Genomic DNA, 16,824 nt, shown 5'->3' with positions numbered 1-16,824 from the left:
GATTGGAATTTTGAGCTTTCAGCATAGCGTGAGACAAGACAAAGAGAAATGACGGAATAGACGGAAAATGTATAATTTGGGCAACATATTTTCACATTGGGGGGGGGGGTAAAGTATTTGGACATTGTGAAGTTAGAAAGCAATTCTTACAACATAAAATGCAGAATAATCGTACCTAACACATTAGACGCGCAGACCCTACTATACTTTTTTTCAGTGAAAATTTGACAGAATATTGAGGGTTAATTTGAGCTAAATCAAAACAAAATATGTGTATACAGGTTGTCGAAAGGGTGTATCTTAAGAATGGGTCTGGTTATTAAGTTAGAACTTTCAGAGAATACTTAAAGGAGAAAATCAATTGACAAAAAGGTAATATATGCATGTCATTACTAACAGTGCTACCACTGCTACTTTTACTAATATTACTATTGTTACTAAACAACTCCAACTTCTACTTCAGTTACAACAATTGTATAGCTAATAGTATTGAGATGAAAAGACATTAAAAGGGGATCAAAAGCGCAACCGTGTAAAGGTGAAACATCTGGGGCATCATGAAAGGGATGTTCAACTAACCAAAACACAAGATGTACATGCTGACACTCTGCACAAACTTTATATATTTAGATAGTCCAAAGAATGTCTCTTAAGAATTGACAATTCTAATTAATTGAATTATAATTAATTTCTAATTCTAATTAATTAATTCTAATTAAAAATTCTAATTAATTAAGAATGGGCATTAAGTTGGGACTCTCAGAGAATGCTTAAAGGGGAAGATTAATTGACCAAAAGAAATATGCATGAACTACTACTAATATTACCACCATTGCAACATTTAATAGTTGTACTACTGCTATTACTATTACTCCGATCACTCCTTCTGTTGCAACTACTTCTAAGGCTAAAAGTATTAAGATAAAATTTCACCAAGTATATGAATATACAGGTTATCAAAAGGACATATCGACAATGTCATTAAAATAGCTAAGGGCATTAAGTTGAGTACTAACACTACTGCTGTGACCACTATCAAAGCCATACCTAAAGGTATACCTAAATCATACCAAATCATACCAAATCATACCTAAAGGTATGAAAGCGAAATTTTCAGAAAAATTTTAGGGAGGTGGATAAACTCAATCAAAACACGCCATCCATATGCAGGTTGTCAAAAGGGCTTATTAGCAATATCTTAGGAACAGTTTCGCATGCGAAACCAAATCTTACTGAAAAAGATGTAAATGAATATGCATTGTCAGTTTATTATACAAAAAAAATGTATTCATTAGAATCTTACTAATGCTTGATTTATCAAAGTTAATAGAGTGCAAACATTAAAAAATTATTTTTTCAGTAAACGGCAAATTATGTTCTGGCTTTGAGGAGGCATAGGGATTTTCAACCCTATTCATGTTCTTTTCTGCTTGCTTTGAGTTTGGCTGGGTTATTTATTTTAATTTCTGTTTATTTTGGGTTTCATTTATTTATTGACGCAGATTCCTGGTAGTTTTACGCTTGGTAGATTATTAATGGATTATTAATGGGTATGTTTAATGGAGTTCTTTACTTTTCTTTCAAAAACTTACTTTAAAAATGAGTATGTATTAATTGATTTTCTATAAGAATTCATAGTGTGGCTTGTTATCTGTATGTTGGAGAAATATTTTAAACAATTTTTAATATGGACACAAATAGTATTGTTTAATTTAATTTTGTAGCTCTTCAAGTTTTCCTGAAAAATAAAACATAATTCCGTAAACATTCTGTCTATGCTCTTTGACAAACTGGATACACTTACGTTTTTTTGATTTATTTGAATTGTAAGAGAAGAAGTAACAATACTCATAATTGCAATATCATCATAATATAGTACAATATAGCATAATAATAGTCCCAAGTTGAAAAGTTCAACTTAATACCCCCCGTCGTTCTAGAAATGTTGCTGAGGTGTCTTATTGGCAACCATACACACAGTGTCTTTTGGTTTAGTTTTAATACAACATTTGGTTTTAAAGCATAATGGGTTAAATGCATAATTGTGGGGATTGACATGCCCAATATCTTTACAGACATAGTGATTGGACCCTCCTACTAAGCTAAAAAAAATAACTGTCTCAAAATTTTGACTGGATGCGTTTGAAAATGAATGAGCTTGGGAGAAGGGCTGCTTGACCTCCAATTTGTTTTTACTCTTAAAAGGGGCACTAAAATTCTTAATTTTGAATAAAATTAAATATAAAAAACAAGTTTTTTTTAACTGAAAGTAAGGAGCGACATTAAAACTTAAAACGAACAGAAACTAGACCTCCGTTGCCTGTGCAACGGGAAGTGCTGCAGCAACTGTGCCCTGTACCTTAGGGCACAGTTGCGGAGCAACACGTGCAATTATGCCCTACGGGACACAGTTGCTATTTCCGGGAAATCTGAAAGAGATACGGAAATAACGTCTTATAGTTTTCTGCTTAACCTTTGATGGTCTAAACTAGGAAAATATAAAACAAACCAAATTCATCAAAAAATTTAAATTGCCCCGAGGGCACGACAAAACTTCCAAATAGAAAAACCCAAAGAAGGAATTTTATTTCGGAGAAACTATTGTAAGCTGCAGTTGTTAGGAGATCGAGACCTGTCGAACCGCGTTGGAAAAAAAATTCTAGCTGGTCCAGAACAGAAGTTACCTCTAGAACGTCGAACCTTCGGAAATTATTTATTAGAGAACGAAGCAACTTGGTATATAGAACACTTCACTTCTTCTTGCATACTTTTCATAGCACTACTCGATAAAAATATAAGAAACATCAAAATCGAAAATTTGAGAAAATTCCAAAAAAAATCGGAACGAGATGGACTTTTCCGGAATTATTTCCGGGAAATCTGTAAGAGCTACGGAATTTTGTACTCCTGTTCTCAAAGAGACAAATGAAAGTTCTACATGAGTTCAGCATAACTGTATTTCTAACAAGTTTATTCCGAAGCTAGGGTCGTCTTAACTTGACGCCAAACATCGAACGCACAGTTTCTAAGAAAAAAACCGTTTTATTTTTTTTATGGAAAACTGTTAGAAATTTTAGGAACTTCTCTGGAACTTTTTTACTCTGTTTTACGTTTCCCTTCCCTCTGAAAAATCTCAAATTTTTAACTCTTACCACTTCGGAGCTACAGGTCGCTGATCACGGTGAAAAAAAAAAAAAACTACGAAAGCAGTAGTGTTGCTCCGCAACACAATTACCCCGTATATGAAAGGGGGTGTTCCCTCTTCAACGCCCTGCTCTTTGCGCTAAAGTCTCTTTCTCTCAACTCTACTTTTTAAAACAGTATATGGTATATAAAACAGTATATACATATATGGGGTAATTTCTGTTCGTTTTAAGTTTTAATGTCGCTCCTTACTTTCAGTTAAAAAAACTTGTTTTTTTATTTAATTTCTGAACGTTTTTTAGTTAATCTATGTTTTCAATTCGGCTCTCCGCAGATGAGTAATTAAAGCGAAATTTGGATATGTATTTATTTGGTTAAATGGCTTTCCCATGGTTTTGATCGAAGATTATGAGAAAAAAGAAGGGAGGAGGAGGCCCAGTTGCCCTCCAATTTTTAGGGTACTTAAAAAGGCAACTAGAACTTTTAGTTTTTTACGAACGTTTTCATTAGTAAAAGATATACGTAACTTACGAATTAGCTTATGTAACAAACTTCTATATTCGTATGTTTTTATTACGTATATGAGAGGGTTCGCCCACTCGTCAATACCTCGCTCTTTACACTAAAGCTTAAATTTTGTCCCCTGAATCACAAAGGCCGTAGAATAAATAGTTGAAATTACTAAAAATACTTTAGCGTAAAGAGTGAGGTATTAGGAGGAGGTGAACCCCTTATATGCGTAATATTTTCCGTTCATTTAAGTTTTAATGCTACTCCTGCAACTCAAAATTAATTTTAGTTGAAGAAAAACTTTTTAATATTTATTTTTTCATTGTTTTTTAAATAATGTTAGAAAATACTGCGCCCCCTTCATGGAAATCTTCTTCCCCCATGACAAATCCCTCCATGTAAAGTTTCCCCCACATAACCCCTCTTCTCAACCCCTCCTCCCAACCAAAAAATCCCCCTGAAAACGCCTATACACTTCCCAATAACCATTACTATATGTAAGCACTGGTCAAAGTTTGTAACTTGCAGCCCCTCCCACTGGGACTGTGGTGGAGTAAATCGTCCCCAAAGACATAGTTATAAGGTTTTTCGACTATGCTGCTAAGGTTTTTCGACTATGCTATGCTGAGTGCCCTTAAAAAGGGCACTAGCACTTTTCATTTCTGTTCGAATGAGCCCTCTCGCGAACTTCTAGGACCACTGGATCGATGCAATCACCCCTGGGAAAAAGAAAAAAAACAACAAAAAACAAACAAACAAACAAATAAACACGCATCCGTGATTTGTCTTCTGGCAAAAAATACAAAATTCCACATTTTTGTAGATAGGAGCTTAGAACTTGTACAATAGGGTTTTCTGATACGCTGAATCTGATGGTGTGATTTTCGTTAAGATCCTATGACTTTTAGTGGGTTTTTCCCCGATTTTCTAAAACAGGGCAAATATTCTCAGGCTCGTAACTTTTGATGGGTAAGACTAAACTTGATGAAACTTACATATTTAAAATCAGCATTAAAATGCGATTCTTTTGATGTAACTATTGGTATCAAAATTTCGTTTTTTAGAGATTTGGTTACTAGTGAGCCGGGTCACTCCCTACTACAGTTCCTTACCACGAACTGTTTGATTAGCTTCTTTCGTATTTTTGTATTGGATCGTATTTGATGTCAGCTATGCTTACAGGCTACTGTGGCCTATTTTATTTAGCTGACGAATAAAAGTATAGTTTTTAGTAGTAGCTTTTGAATAAAATTACCTACCTACCTTTAAATGTATCAGTGAAATTTCTAGCTATTATAGAGAGACGCTGCCTGTGATATTGGTCATATATCCTTTTGAAAACCTGCATATATATAGATTTTTAGTTTAATTGGAGCTCCCCCTATACGTTCTTTAAGAGTTTCATCTTAATAACCTTAAAGTCATGAGTTACAATAACTGTGGTGGTAGTATTAATAGCGTAAACATAGTACCTTCTGGCTAGTTCAAAATCCACCACACCTTACCCAAAAAGGTTTAAATTAAGAAAGTAAGTTATTCTTATGATTTCGCTTTGTCACCATTTAGAAAATCCGAATGCTCAAAGTTTATTTTGGTTTAGTTCAACATTCCGCTAAATATTCCTCAAAAGCTTCACTTTAATACTCTTTGCTTAAGTAGTAGCGATAGTTACAGCAGCAATAGTAGTAGTATGCACATAGCTTCTTTGGTTCCTTCAACATCACCTTCAACAAAAATATTCCTTAAAGCTTCACTTTAATGCTCTTAGCTTGCGTTGTAGTAACAGTTATAATAGCAATAGCAGCAGTATGCACATAGCACCTTTGGTTTCTTCAACATCCCCTTCAACCGATTCTGAAAGTTTCAGCTTAATACCATCAACTGTTCCTGAAGCATTTATAGTACGTCCTCTTTACAACTTGTGTAGACAAAGTGTGTTTCGATCTAGTTCTATACAGTTTAAATACATTCCAAATTTTTCGCCTTAATATTTTTAGTTTTAATAGCAGTAGAAATACTAAGAGCAGTAGAATTAATAGCAGTTATCTTAGGTTTAGTGGCAGCTGTAGTAGTAACAGAAGTAATAACAGTAGCAGTAGTAGTATTATCAGTAGAATCAGTAGTTTTAGGATACAAACATTTTATTTTGTTTAGTTTAACATCCCCCACAACAAGCATTGTTAGTTTCAACTTCAAAAACCAAACTGTTCCTAGGACATTGTGGTTACGCCCTTTTGACAGCCTGCATACAAACGGTGTGTTGTGATTCAGTTCACCTTCCCCCTCTCTTTGAAAATTTCACTTTCATACCATTAGGCATAGTTGCAATAGTAGTCACAGTAGTAGCGTTGATGTTACTAGATAGCAGTAGTCCTAGTTGCAGGAATAGTATTAACGTCTTACCTTTTGGTCAGTTGAACATCCCTCTCATTAAGTTCTGGAAGTTTCAACTTAAAACAATTAGCCATTGCTATGACAGATTAATGATATTTCCTTTTGATAACTTGTATGATCATATACTTCTTAAATTTTCCAACTCAGTGCTCGTAGCCTTACGATTAGTTGGAATAGAAGTAGCTGTTGAAGTAGTAGTAGTAGAAGTAGTAGTTGAAGTAGTAGTAGTAGTAGTAGTAGTAGTAGTATTAGTAAATATAGCAGTTTCAGTAGTATTAGCAGTACTGTGTACATGTTGCCTTTTGATCATATGATCTTCCCCTTTCAGCATTCTCTGAAAGTTCGAACTTAATACTCATATCAATTCTCAAGATACAATATTTTGGCACTTTACATGCACGTCTTTTGATTTAGTTCAAAGTTCCCCTCAATATTGTAAAAAGGGTAGTGTGGTAGTAGTAGTGGTAGCACAGCTACTGATAGTAGTTGTGGTAGTAGAATTGGTAGCATGCAAGTATCGCCTTTTTGATCATCTTACTGATCATTTCCTGATAGTTCCAAATTAATATACTCTGTCACTCCTGAATTTAGCACTTTTGACAATCCGCTTACACATAATGTGTTTTGATTAGTTCAACATTCTACTCAACATTCTCTGAAAAATGCACCTGAATGTCCTCTGTCTTTTAGGAAAGTAAAGTTCAAAATCCATACCTTTCTCAATAACTTATACAGTATGTAAACTATGAATACTCAGAGGACTCTGGGGAGGTTGATATCCGCAAGTACACAATTGCTGGATCCTCCAACAAATCCGAACGAAATAGCTCTCTTAAAAAAAATCAGATGGATCTTTGGGAATGATAGGCTTATCTAGTGGAGGCAATGGTTGCCTTCTATTTGGTTTTGACTCTTAAAAAGGGCACTAGAACTTGCGATTTCCAGTCAAATATGCCACCTCTAATCTAAATTTTATGAAACCGCCCGTTCCATAAAAACGCTATAAGCCCTGGGGCATAACTTACGCCGTTGTAAAATCTTTGCGGGGGTTGTTCAACCCTGAAGTTCATGTTATGTGAAATTTGGACTATTTCTTAACAAAATGGTCATCTAAAAATTTCTGCCAGACTTATTTGAAAAAATACGACATTTGCGGGGGGGGGAGGTAGCTGCCCTCCGATCACTTTGGCTCTTAAAAAGGGCTTCGAAATTCTTATTTTCAATCCAATGAATCTCCTCTGAACTTTGTATGGCCACTCTTTCAATAGAAACCTTATATGCTCCCCAGGGCAGAACTTATAAACCTTACCCTGAATACTTTAAGTGGTGAAGGGATGTCATTCTCAAAGATATAATTAGTGGACCTTTCAGCTACGCTGAACAAAATGCCTATATAAATTTGAGTGTGGGGCTTGTGAATGATGAAATTTGAATTTTGAATATGGGGGGGGGCTTGTTGCCCTCCAATCACTTCCGACTATTAAAATGGGGACTAGCCCTTTCAATTTTCAGTCGGATGGGTCCTTTTCGAAGTTTCTACGAAAATTCTTTCTATAGAAAGTGCCCTTTTCTAAAACCAAAGAATAAATAATATATTGTGCCCACATCGCTCTTTGCTTGTGCAGCGCTTTTACGCTGCCTATGAGCATATCTTACTAAGGTTGTGGCAAAAATGTATCCCAGATCAAGTTCTCCTTGAAAATTTAAATCATTCAATTGTGAATGCGAAATTCCTGCCCAACGAAATTACACAGCTAAATCTAGTAACAATTCAAAGTTAGAAGTACAGCTAATGGCACATTAGTAAAAGGGAGAGATGTCAGATATATACCATGACGAGAAACTGTCCATGAAATTTTCATCCTTTTATACCTTTATGAAACTTTCAAAAGGAAAATGTTAGGAATTACCGAAACTCGGGTATCTAGATATGTTGGTTTACTATGAAGCATTAAATACCTCTTTAGACTCGTCTCCTGAGTCTTCGTCACTTTGTCCTTCCCTCCCTATGCTTATAATCATTCTTTTATTTTAGAAGATCGCATTATTGACTGCTACGACTGCGACAGTCTTCACGATGACAGGTGTCGTGATCCTTTCAACTTTACCGTTGCACCAAAGGATCAACCACCATTAAAATCTTGTAAAGGATGTTGTGTCAAAATGGTACAAAACCAGGGAAGATGTAAGAAATTTTATTTTTTGCCAATCTGAAGGGTAATTATTATTATTGAACGATGCAAATAATTTAGTTCACGATCTCAGTTTATTCACCAAGATGTTAATTGTCACTTTAAAAGTATCTGCCGATGTTTAGCTGACGACAATTGGAACCAGTACAGCTTTTTAATTTATGTGAAGCATTTAATTCCCGTCAATTGTCGGTGTCTTATCTATACCTTCCCATTTGCCCAATACGAGCCTGGCATTTGATTTGGTCTGAATAACTCTTGTCTCCAATCTTGGAGAAAATAATTTGTGTTGACCTCTTATCTCCGAATTGTTCTTCCTCGTGTGAACATGAAATCAATTGGTCAAATAATTTATTTACCTCTGATGGAAGCGTCTTCAGATTATCAGGACCAAACCAGTAAAGAAATAGAAAATTGTAATTTACTTTTTATTTTGCATAATTCCCTCCGAGGATGGTTTTGGTTCAGTCTATGCATCGGCACTGTTTCTGTTTTCTGTTTCTGTTTCTGTTTTTTCTTGCCTGTTTCTGCCTGTTTCTGTTTCTGTTTTTACAAAAAACAGAACAGAAAACAGAAACAGGCTACCTGTTTTTGTTTTACCTGTTTCTGTTTCTGTTCTGTTTTTTTTTTCATCTGTTTTTTTCCGTTTCTGTTTTTTTTTTATCTGTTTTCTGTTTTTTTTTCTGTTTTTTTTTTTTTTCAAATACCGCGCTATCTAGCGGACATGATACCGAAACGCATGATACCTACTCGTACCTACCGTACCGAAACGCACATCTAGCGGGCATGATACCATGATACCGTTGATTTTTGAATTTCAACAAAAAGGGAATAGTTGTGGGAAAAGTCAAAGTCATGGCCAATTGTAGAAAAAAGCTAAGACCGATTGTCCAATTAAGTGGGCAACCCAGTCAAGGTTAATTTTACCCCTTTGATTGCCGTTGTGACTGTCCCCCTTTTATGCTACACCTCTCCGTGCATGCATGTCCCTTGACAATGCCGAAATAGAGTCAACCCGTTGACTACGGGTTGACTACTTGAAAATTTTCCTCTCATGCATGTCACTCCACAATGCTCAACTAGAGTCAACCTCTCATGCTAATTCACGGCGGGGTAAATCTGAGCGAAAGAGAGAGATAGAGAAAGAGAGAGAAGCTTGAACGCTATACAGTGGACATGGGCTAGATGGGAACCCCATATGACAATGTCTCTACTGTTGGTATTAAATAAAAAAAACTAGTTTTTTTAACTGAAAGTAAGGAGCGACATTAAAACTTAAAACGAACAGAAATTACTCCGTATATGAAATGGGTTGTCCCCTCCGCAGTCCCTCGCTCTTTACGCTAAAGTTTGACTCTTTGCCACAATTCTACTTTTTAAAACAATTAAAAACTTTAGCGTAAAGAGCGTGGGACTGCGGAGGGGACAACCCATTTCATATACGGAGTAATTTCTGTTCGTTTTAAGTTTTAATGTCGCTCCTTACTTTCAGTTAAAAAAACTAGTTTTTTTTATTTAATTTCTGAACGTTTTTGAATTAATGCATGTTTGATTTTGGCTTTCCGCACATAAATTATTGAAATGAAATTAGTATATTAATTTTTTTTGGCTAAATGGCTTTCTCTTAGTTTTGATCAGACGATTTTGAGAAATAAGGGGTGGGGAAGGAGGCCTAGCTGCCCTCCAATTTTTCGGTTACTTAAAAAGGCTACTAGAACTTTTAATATTCAACGAACGCTTTTATTAGTAAAAATATACGTAACTTAAGAATTAACTTACGTAACAAACTTTTATATTCTTATATTTTTATTATGTGTACGAGGGGGTTTGTACCCTCGTTAATACCTTGCTCTTTACACTAAATCGTAAGTTTTGTCCCAATTCTTTAAGAATGACCCCTGAATCAAATAGGCCGAAGAATAAATAGTTGAAATCACTAAAAATATTTTAGCATAAAGAGCGAGGTATTTATCTCCTCCTAAATACCTCGCTCTTTATGCTAAAGTAATTTTAGAACCCCTCATATGCGTAATAATCTCTGTTTGTTTTAAATTTCAATGCTATTCCTTACTTTCATTTGAAAAAACGTTTTCATGTTTATTTTTCATTGTTTTTTTTTATAGTAGTGCTAGAAAATCCTGCGCCCTTTTCATTGAATTTTTCTTCCCCCGTGACATATTCCTCAAAGGAAAGATCCTCCCACAAGGCCCTCTCCCATCAACCCCACCCCCTCAAACCAAAAAAAAACATGAAAACGTCTGAACACTTCCCAATAACCATTACTATATGTAAACACTGGTCAAAGTTTGTAACTTGCAGCCCCTCCCTCAGGGATTGTGGGGGAGTAAGTCATTCCCAAAGACATAGTTATTATGGTTTTCGACTATGCTGAACAAAATGGCTATCTTAAAATTTTAATCTGTTGACTTTTGGAAAAAATGAGCATGGGAGGGGGCCTATTTGCCCTCCAATTTTTTTGGTCACTTAAAAAGGGCACTGGAACTTTTCATTTCCGTTACAATGAGCCCTCTCACGACATTCTAGGACCACTTGGTCGATAAGATGACCCCTGGGAAAAAAAAAAAACAAATAAACACGCACCCGTGATTTGTCCTTCTGGCAAAAAATACAAAATTCCACATTTTTTAGATAGGAGCTTGAAATTTTTGCTAGAGAGTTCTCTGATATACCGAATGCGATAGTGTGATTTTCGTTAAGATTCTATGACTGTTAGGGGATGTTTCCCCCTTTTTTCCAAAATAGGGCAAATTTTCTCAGGGCAAATAACTTTTGATGACAAAGACAAAATTAATTGAAACTTATATATTTAGAATCAGCGTAAAAATTCGATTCTTTTGATGTATCTTTTAGCATCAAAATTCCGATTTTTAGAGTTTCGTTTACTATTGAGCCGGGTCGCCCCTTTCTACAGTTCCTTACCACGAACTGTTTGAAAAGAAAATAATTCGGTATTTCGGGGCTTCTGACATTATTAATCCTTTGCAGAAGTTAGGCTCAAAATTGAAAAAGGATTATATTTTTTCTCTGGGCCCCTTCCACCTATTAGTTCGTTTATTTTCCCGTTAGTTTTCACCTGTTTTCGCTTTATAGTTGTGTTATCTCTTAGCAGTTCTTTCGCTAGTTGAGTTATGGTTGTGGTATATATGTTTTATCACTCGTATAGTTGTGTTATTTTCAAATTATACTCCATAATAGAGAGGCTCCGAACACCCAGCATTGTATATTAAGCTCTTAATTTGACGTTTTTTTCTAACGTGACCAGATTCGTCCTGCGCCCTTTTCATTGAATTTTTTCCCCCATGGCATATTTCTCCAAGGAAAGATCCTCCCACATAGCCCCCTCCCTTAACCCTACCCCCAAAACCAAAAAAATACCCCTGAAAACGTCTGTACACTTCCCAATAACCATTATTATATGTAAACACTGGTTGAAGTTTGTAACTTGCAACCCCTCCCCCAGGGACTGTGGGGGAGTAAGTCTTCCCCAAAAACATAGTTATTATGATTTTCGACTATGCTAAACAAAATGGCTATCTCAAAATTTTGATCCGTTGACTTTGGGAAAAAAATGGGCGTGGGAGGGGGCCTAGATGCCCTCCAATTTTTTTGGTCACTTAAAAAGGGCACTAGAACTTTTCATTTCCGTTAGAATGAGCCCTCTTGTGACGTTCTAGGACCACTTGGTCGATACGATGACCCCTGGGAAAAAAAAACAACAAAAAAACAAAAAAATAAACACGCACCCGTGATTTGTCTTCTGGCAAAAAATGCAAAATTCCACATTTTCTTAGATAGGAGCTTGAAACTTCTACAATAGGGTTCTCTGATACGCTGAATCTGATGGTGTCATTTTCGTTAAGATCCTACGACTTTTAGGGGGTGTTTCCCCCTATTTTCCTAAATAAGGCAAATTTTCTCAGGCTCGTAACTTTTAATGGATAAGACTAAACTTGATGAAACTTATATATTTAAAATCAGCATTAAAATGCGATTCTTTTGATGTAGCTATTGATATCAAAACTCAATTTTTTATATTGAGCCGGATCGCTCCTTACTACAGTTCGTTACCACGAACTGTTTGATATGTGTAGCGGATGGCTATTACCGCTTGAGCAACGGTCTAACCATTGACGGCTTTAAGGATTCGTGCTTTAAGCGGCAAACATGGGCTCAATGAAACCCTATATAAAAGAGGAATATAGCGTTGGTATTTACTTAGAGCAATGGGTTACCGCTAGAACAGCGGTCCAACAAGCCACGGCTTGAAGGCATCCGTACTTTAAGCGGTGAACCTAGACACCTTGGTATGTGTGTAGCGGAGGGTTATTACCACTTGAGCAATGGTCTAACCATAGAGCGTTATAGAGCGTTGGTATTTGCTTAGAGCAATGGGTTACCGCTATAGCGACGGTTTAAATAGCCTCTAACTTAAGCGGTGGACATAAGCTAGATGGGATGACTCTGTGTCTGTCTGGTATATATTAGCAAGCAGCGGTCTAAGTAGCCTCGGCTTGAAAGCATCCGTGCTTTAAGCGGTGAATATAGTGTTGGTATATGCTTTGAGCAATGGTTTACCGCTAAAGCAACGGTCTAAGAGCAACTAGGGTAAATTGCCAATTATAAATGACATTTAAGCTTGAAAGGAATATAGCGTTGGTATCACCCGATTGGACACATTTTATGACAAATTTCGCCCCCCCCCCCTAAAAATACGCTAGTGTGTTGAATTACACGAAGTTGCTCATCTTTTGTATGTGACTACAAGGATTTAACAAGAAGATGTTTTCTTTCCTATTAGAAATAGAAGAAGTAAGGAAAAAACAGGAAAAACAGCTGTTAAAACAGCTGTTTTTTTTAAAAAAACAGCTGTTTTCTGTTTTTTCAAAAAACAGAATAGATTACAGAAACAGGTCACCTGTTTTTGTTTGACCTGTTTCTGTTTCTGTTCTGTTTTTTTTCTAACTGTTTTTTTCTGTTTCTGTTTTTCTCAAAAACAGAAACAGTGCCGATGCTTAGTTCAGTCCAAAGTTCGCTTGAAACTGATTCAATTTCTCTGATACTCTGGTGTTCTCTGTAGAAACGAGTTTTTAACTCGAAACTAGGTTTTAAAAAAGGGGTTGGCTGCTCTCAGGTGTACCATGTACGTAGCTGGTTGCTGAAGGAAGCTTTTGCTCAGAAGTGCTTAATGTATTGCTAACAGTAGACATTTCTGGGGATCTCGACAATGTTGATCATTCCCAGGCCATGTATTCCCTTGCTTTTTTCGGTGCCAATTATTCAGTTATTTGCTATATTGGTTTGAGATTTCGTATGCGCACATTAAGTGGATGGCGGGTATCTCCGATCCGATAGCTATTAGAAAAGGAGTGAGACAGTGAGGTGATTTATCTCCCATGATCTGGAAGTTGTTGTCTCTAATCGGTTATATTATTGTCTCTAACATGAATAAGTGTGAATTGTTGTGCCTTGATAGTAAACTTTCTGCATTTCCCCAAGGCCTTGGTTTAGTTTCATTACCTTGCTATGTAAAAGTTAAATGGCTTGGTATATTGTTTAGCCCGTCAGTAGTGACGTATCTTCAGGTTTAAGAACACCCATAGAGGCTACGCTCCTGAAGTTACCAATCCCTCATGACTATTACACGCACCTAGATCTTAAGTAATACTATAATACACTTGCATGTTGTGTAAAGGAATTGTTTGTTTACTTGAACAGATTTTTTCTTCAATATATTATTATGTAAACCTGGGGGCTACGTACTACTATAGAGAGTTGCTTGTTACGTAATTGTTTGCCTTTTTTTAGAGTGACGCAATCTCACATGACTTATTTGGTTCTGGTGGACCTTCACAATCCTGCAAAAACAGGCTGTTGTCATTCTACTGGTGTCTTCAGTGTTTATTAAAATGAATTATCCCCATTTGAAAATTTTTTTGTTAGGTTTTGAATTTCAACTACATGTAACTCGTTATATCTAACGGTTCACGTACCACACTTTTGAAAGATTTCAGTGTTTGAACATCGAGGATAGTATTCCTGGCATATTCTTTAGTAATGGATGCTTTTAGACTACTGAAACTTGAATTGCCCTAGCAAAGGGGAAATGAATCCCAAAGTACCTTGTGTAGCAGTACAAATAACAATGGGTTGTCGGCTAACCCTAAAACAGAACGAGATGTTTGCAATATGCTTATTAATACTGTGTAAGTTCAAGTTGGAAGATCGTTTGTGTTTTGCAGCAAAACGTGAATATAATGCATATACAAAGATCGCTTGACGTATTAAGTGTGTTACTTAAATATATTGAAGACAATGATCTGGATCAATATATAAAAAAGTAGGTTTGTTACGTTCTAGAAAATGTTCTCGTTGTTGCATATTTTACTAGTCATAAGAAGGTAGACAGAAACAAAATTCTTTATTAGTCTTTAATCAGCAGTAAGAGTGAAAAGATTAAAATTATTTGTTTTAAGAAACAAAACTCATATGGAAAAATGATTTATTTTAAAAGATGATTTTCAGGAGTTATCTCTTCAATGAAAAACATGCTCTTAAAGCAAGCTTAAAGATATAACGAAACATTATTATCCATCTTTGGACGTTTATATGAAATTTATGCGTCGTGGGACGGATACCCTTACTCATTTTATTTACATAATAACCGAAACAAAACAAAATGGTATTGTAGATTTTTTTTTGAATATTACCTAGGTTCAAACAACAAATAAGTCAACATTAAAGTAAATCCTATCTCAATGGATTTAATGGATTTGATGGATTAAATGGTTTAATGGATTTGATGTGTAACGTCATTTTTGGAAGTGAGATTCTCAAGACTGAAAAATAAATTACACATGTCCTTTATGTTTGTATATATTGGGCATCTGGTCATCCTGTAAGAATTGTACTATTGTTGATAACTATAATGGAGATTGTAGATTATGCAATCCATGCAAATTGCATAGAGAGTATATAGTGCAAATTAAACATTGTAGTTCCTTTCTTGACGATGTATGTAACTCTCACACTAAAGGTTTCCTATGCTCCAATTGTCACTATGATATATGTGATCAACGAGCAAATACTTAACCTGGTATGATTCTAAAAAACCCTAAACATGATTTCAGTTTGTTTTTAAAAGACTGGTATGGTCGAGTTTATAAATTCACTTCTAGGGCACTGAAACTTTTATTATACATGTAGAAAAGAGTATTTTCAACCAGAAAACCATTCATACAAGGATTGTCTACATAAATGCTGAGTAATTCACTGTAATTACACCCAAGATATCATGAATCATTGATTATTTGATTTGTGTTCATGGTGCTAAGTCTAATAGAACACTGCCACCGGGGATAATTTCTCAATAGGCTTCATATTGATTTCATGAGATTAACGCTATTTTCTCCTTCAACGATTTGGAAAAGGTATACTTTAAACGTACTATTCCTGTCTCGACAATACTCATATCATTAGTACGAGACGAACCCAGTACACTGATAGCATGAGTTTTTGCAAACATTGGATCGGCTATTGTCAATTAATAATGGGTCCTTTAAGATTTATAAAAGTATAAACACAGAGTGTAATTCCATTTACCTTACACACAAGAGATGAAAGTCCAGATATTTTAAATTTCTATGAGAATTTACTCATGTTCCAATTGCACTAGTACTTTTTACAAAAGCCAAAGGAAGTTTTGAAGGAATTTCGCCACTGATAAAGGACGAGTCAAAGAAGGTACGTGAGCCTGTTGTATTATGTCGTTGATTTGTGATTTTATGCAGAACAAGAAATTTGATATTATTTTCATTAAATCTTAATTTTCCCATTGGAAAAGCAATAAAACTCATGACCTGTTGTTTCTGAACAAGGAGTATTGCAATGGTGATGGAGACTATTGGATCAGGTGTAGTTGCAAGCACTTTTCGCAAAATAAAATTGAATGAGGAATTTGTAGCTTTTTATCAATCTTAAAATTTGGAGGCAACCATTGAGGTATATTAAATGTTTTATAATTTATTTACTCATCCAATTGTAAATTACTGGTTATTGCCTCTCTAAGAATATTGGTACTATCAGTGTCTGTCCTATATTCATCTCCAATAGCTAAACTTCTCAATTACTTATAGGACTTTGGAGTCACGAAAATGAATTGCATAAAACTCACACAGTTTGATAGAGTCTTGCTTGTGCTCGCCAGCATCCCATTTTCACAGACACTTATTTGTCTAAACAAATTGTGTAACGAAAAATTTTAAAGGATAAATCCTTGGCTAAACCAATAACATGCAAATTTATAAATGTGGAAGTCATTTCCATGAAATAGTCTTAACTAGAATAACTTTGAAAACTGTACGTTTTCATAGAGCAGTTGCTCCCGATAAAATTTTTATAGTAACCATGTTTTACTAATAGGTGATGCTTCGTTATTAACAAGCCTTCGTTTGGTACCTTTTGAATCAGCATCACCGCTTGGTGTGCTAATTTATTTTCGATAACGGTTAAAAACATCTTTTGATATTTTACCGTTTTCCTTTAATCAATTTAAGATATGTTTATT

The 16,824-nt window shown here is 35.4% G+C and overlaps 1 protein-coding gene across 2 annotated transcripts in view; it reads left to right on the top strand.

Moving 5' to 3' along the window:
- LOC136031758 (UPAR/Ly6 domain-containing protein qvr-like) overlaps positions 1–16,824 on the top strand; it is a 48,465-nt gene that overhangs the window by 19,287 nt on the left and 12,354 nt on the right. For both annotated transcript variants that reach the window (XM_065711490.1, XM_065711489.1), the window contains one exon: positions 8,084–8,233. In XM_065711490.1, the coding sequence (XP_065567562.1) occupies positions 8,084–8,233 (150 nt within the window). The remainder of the gene's footprint in view (positions 1–8,083; positions 8,234–16,824) is intronic.

This window comes from Artemia franciscana, chromosome 10, assembly GCF_032884065.1.
Source record: "Artemia franciscana chromosome 10, ASM3288406v1, whole genome shotgun sequence".
Classification (NCBI taxonomy): domain Eukaryota; kingdom Metazoa; phylum Arthropoda; class Branchiopoda; order Anostraca; family Artemiidae; genus Artemia; species Artemia franciscana.
This window is presented reverse-complemented; position numbering and strand designations above follow the sequence as displayed.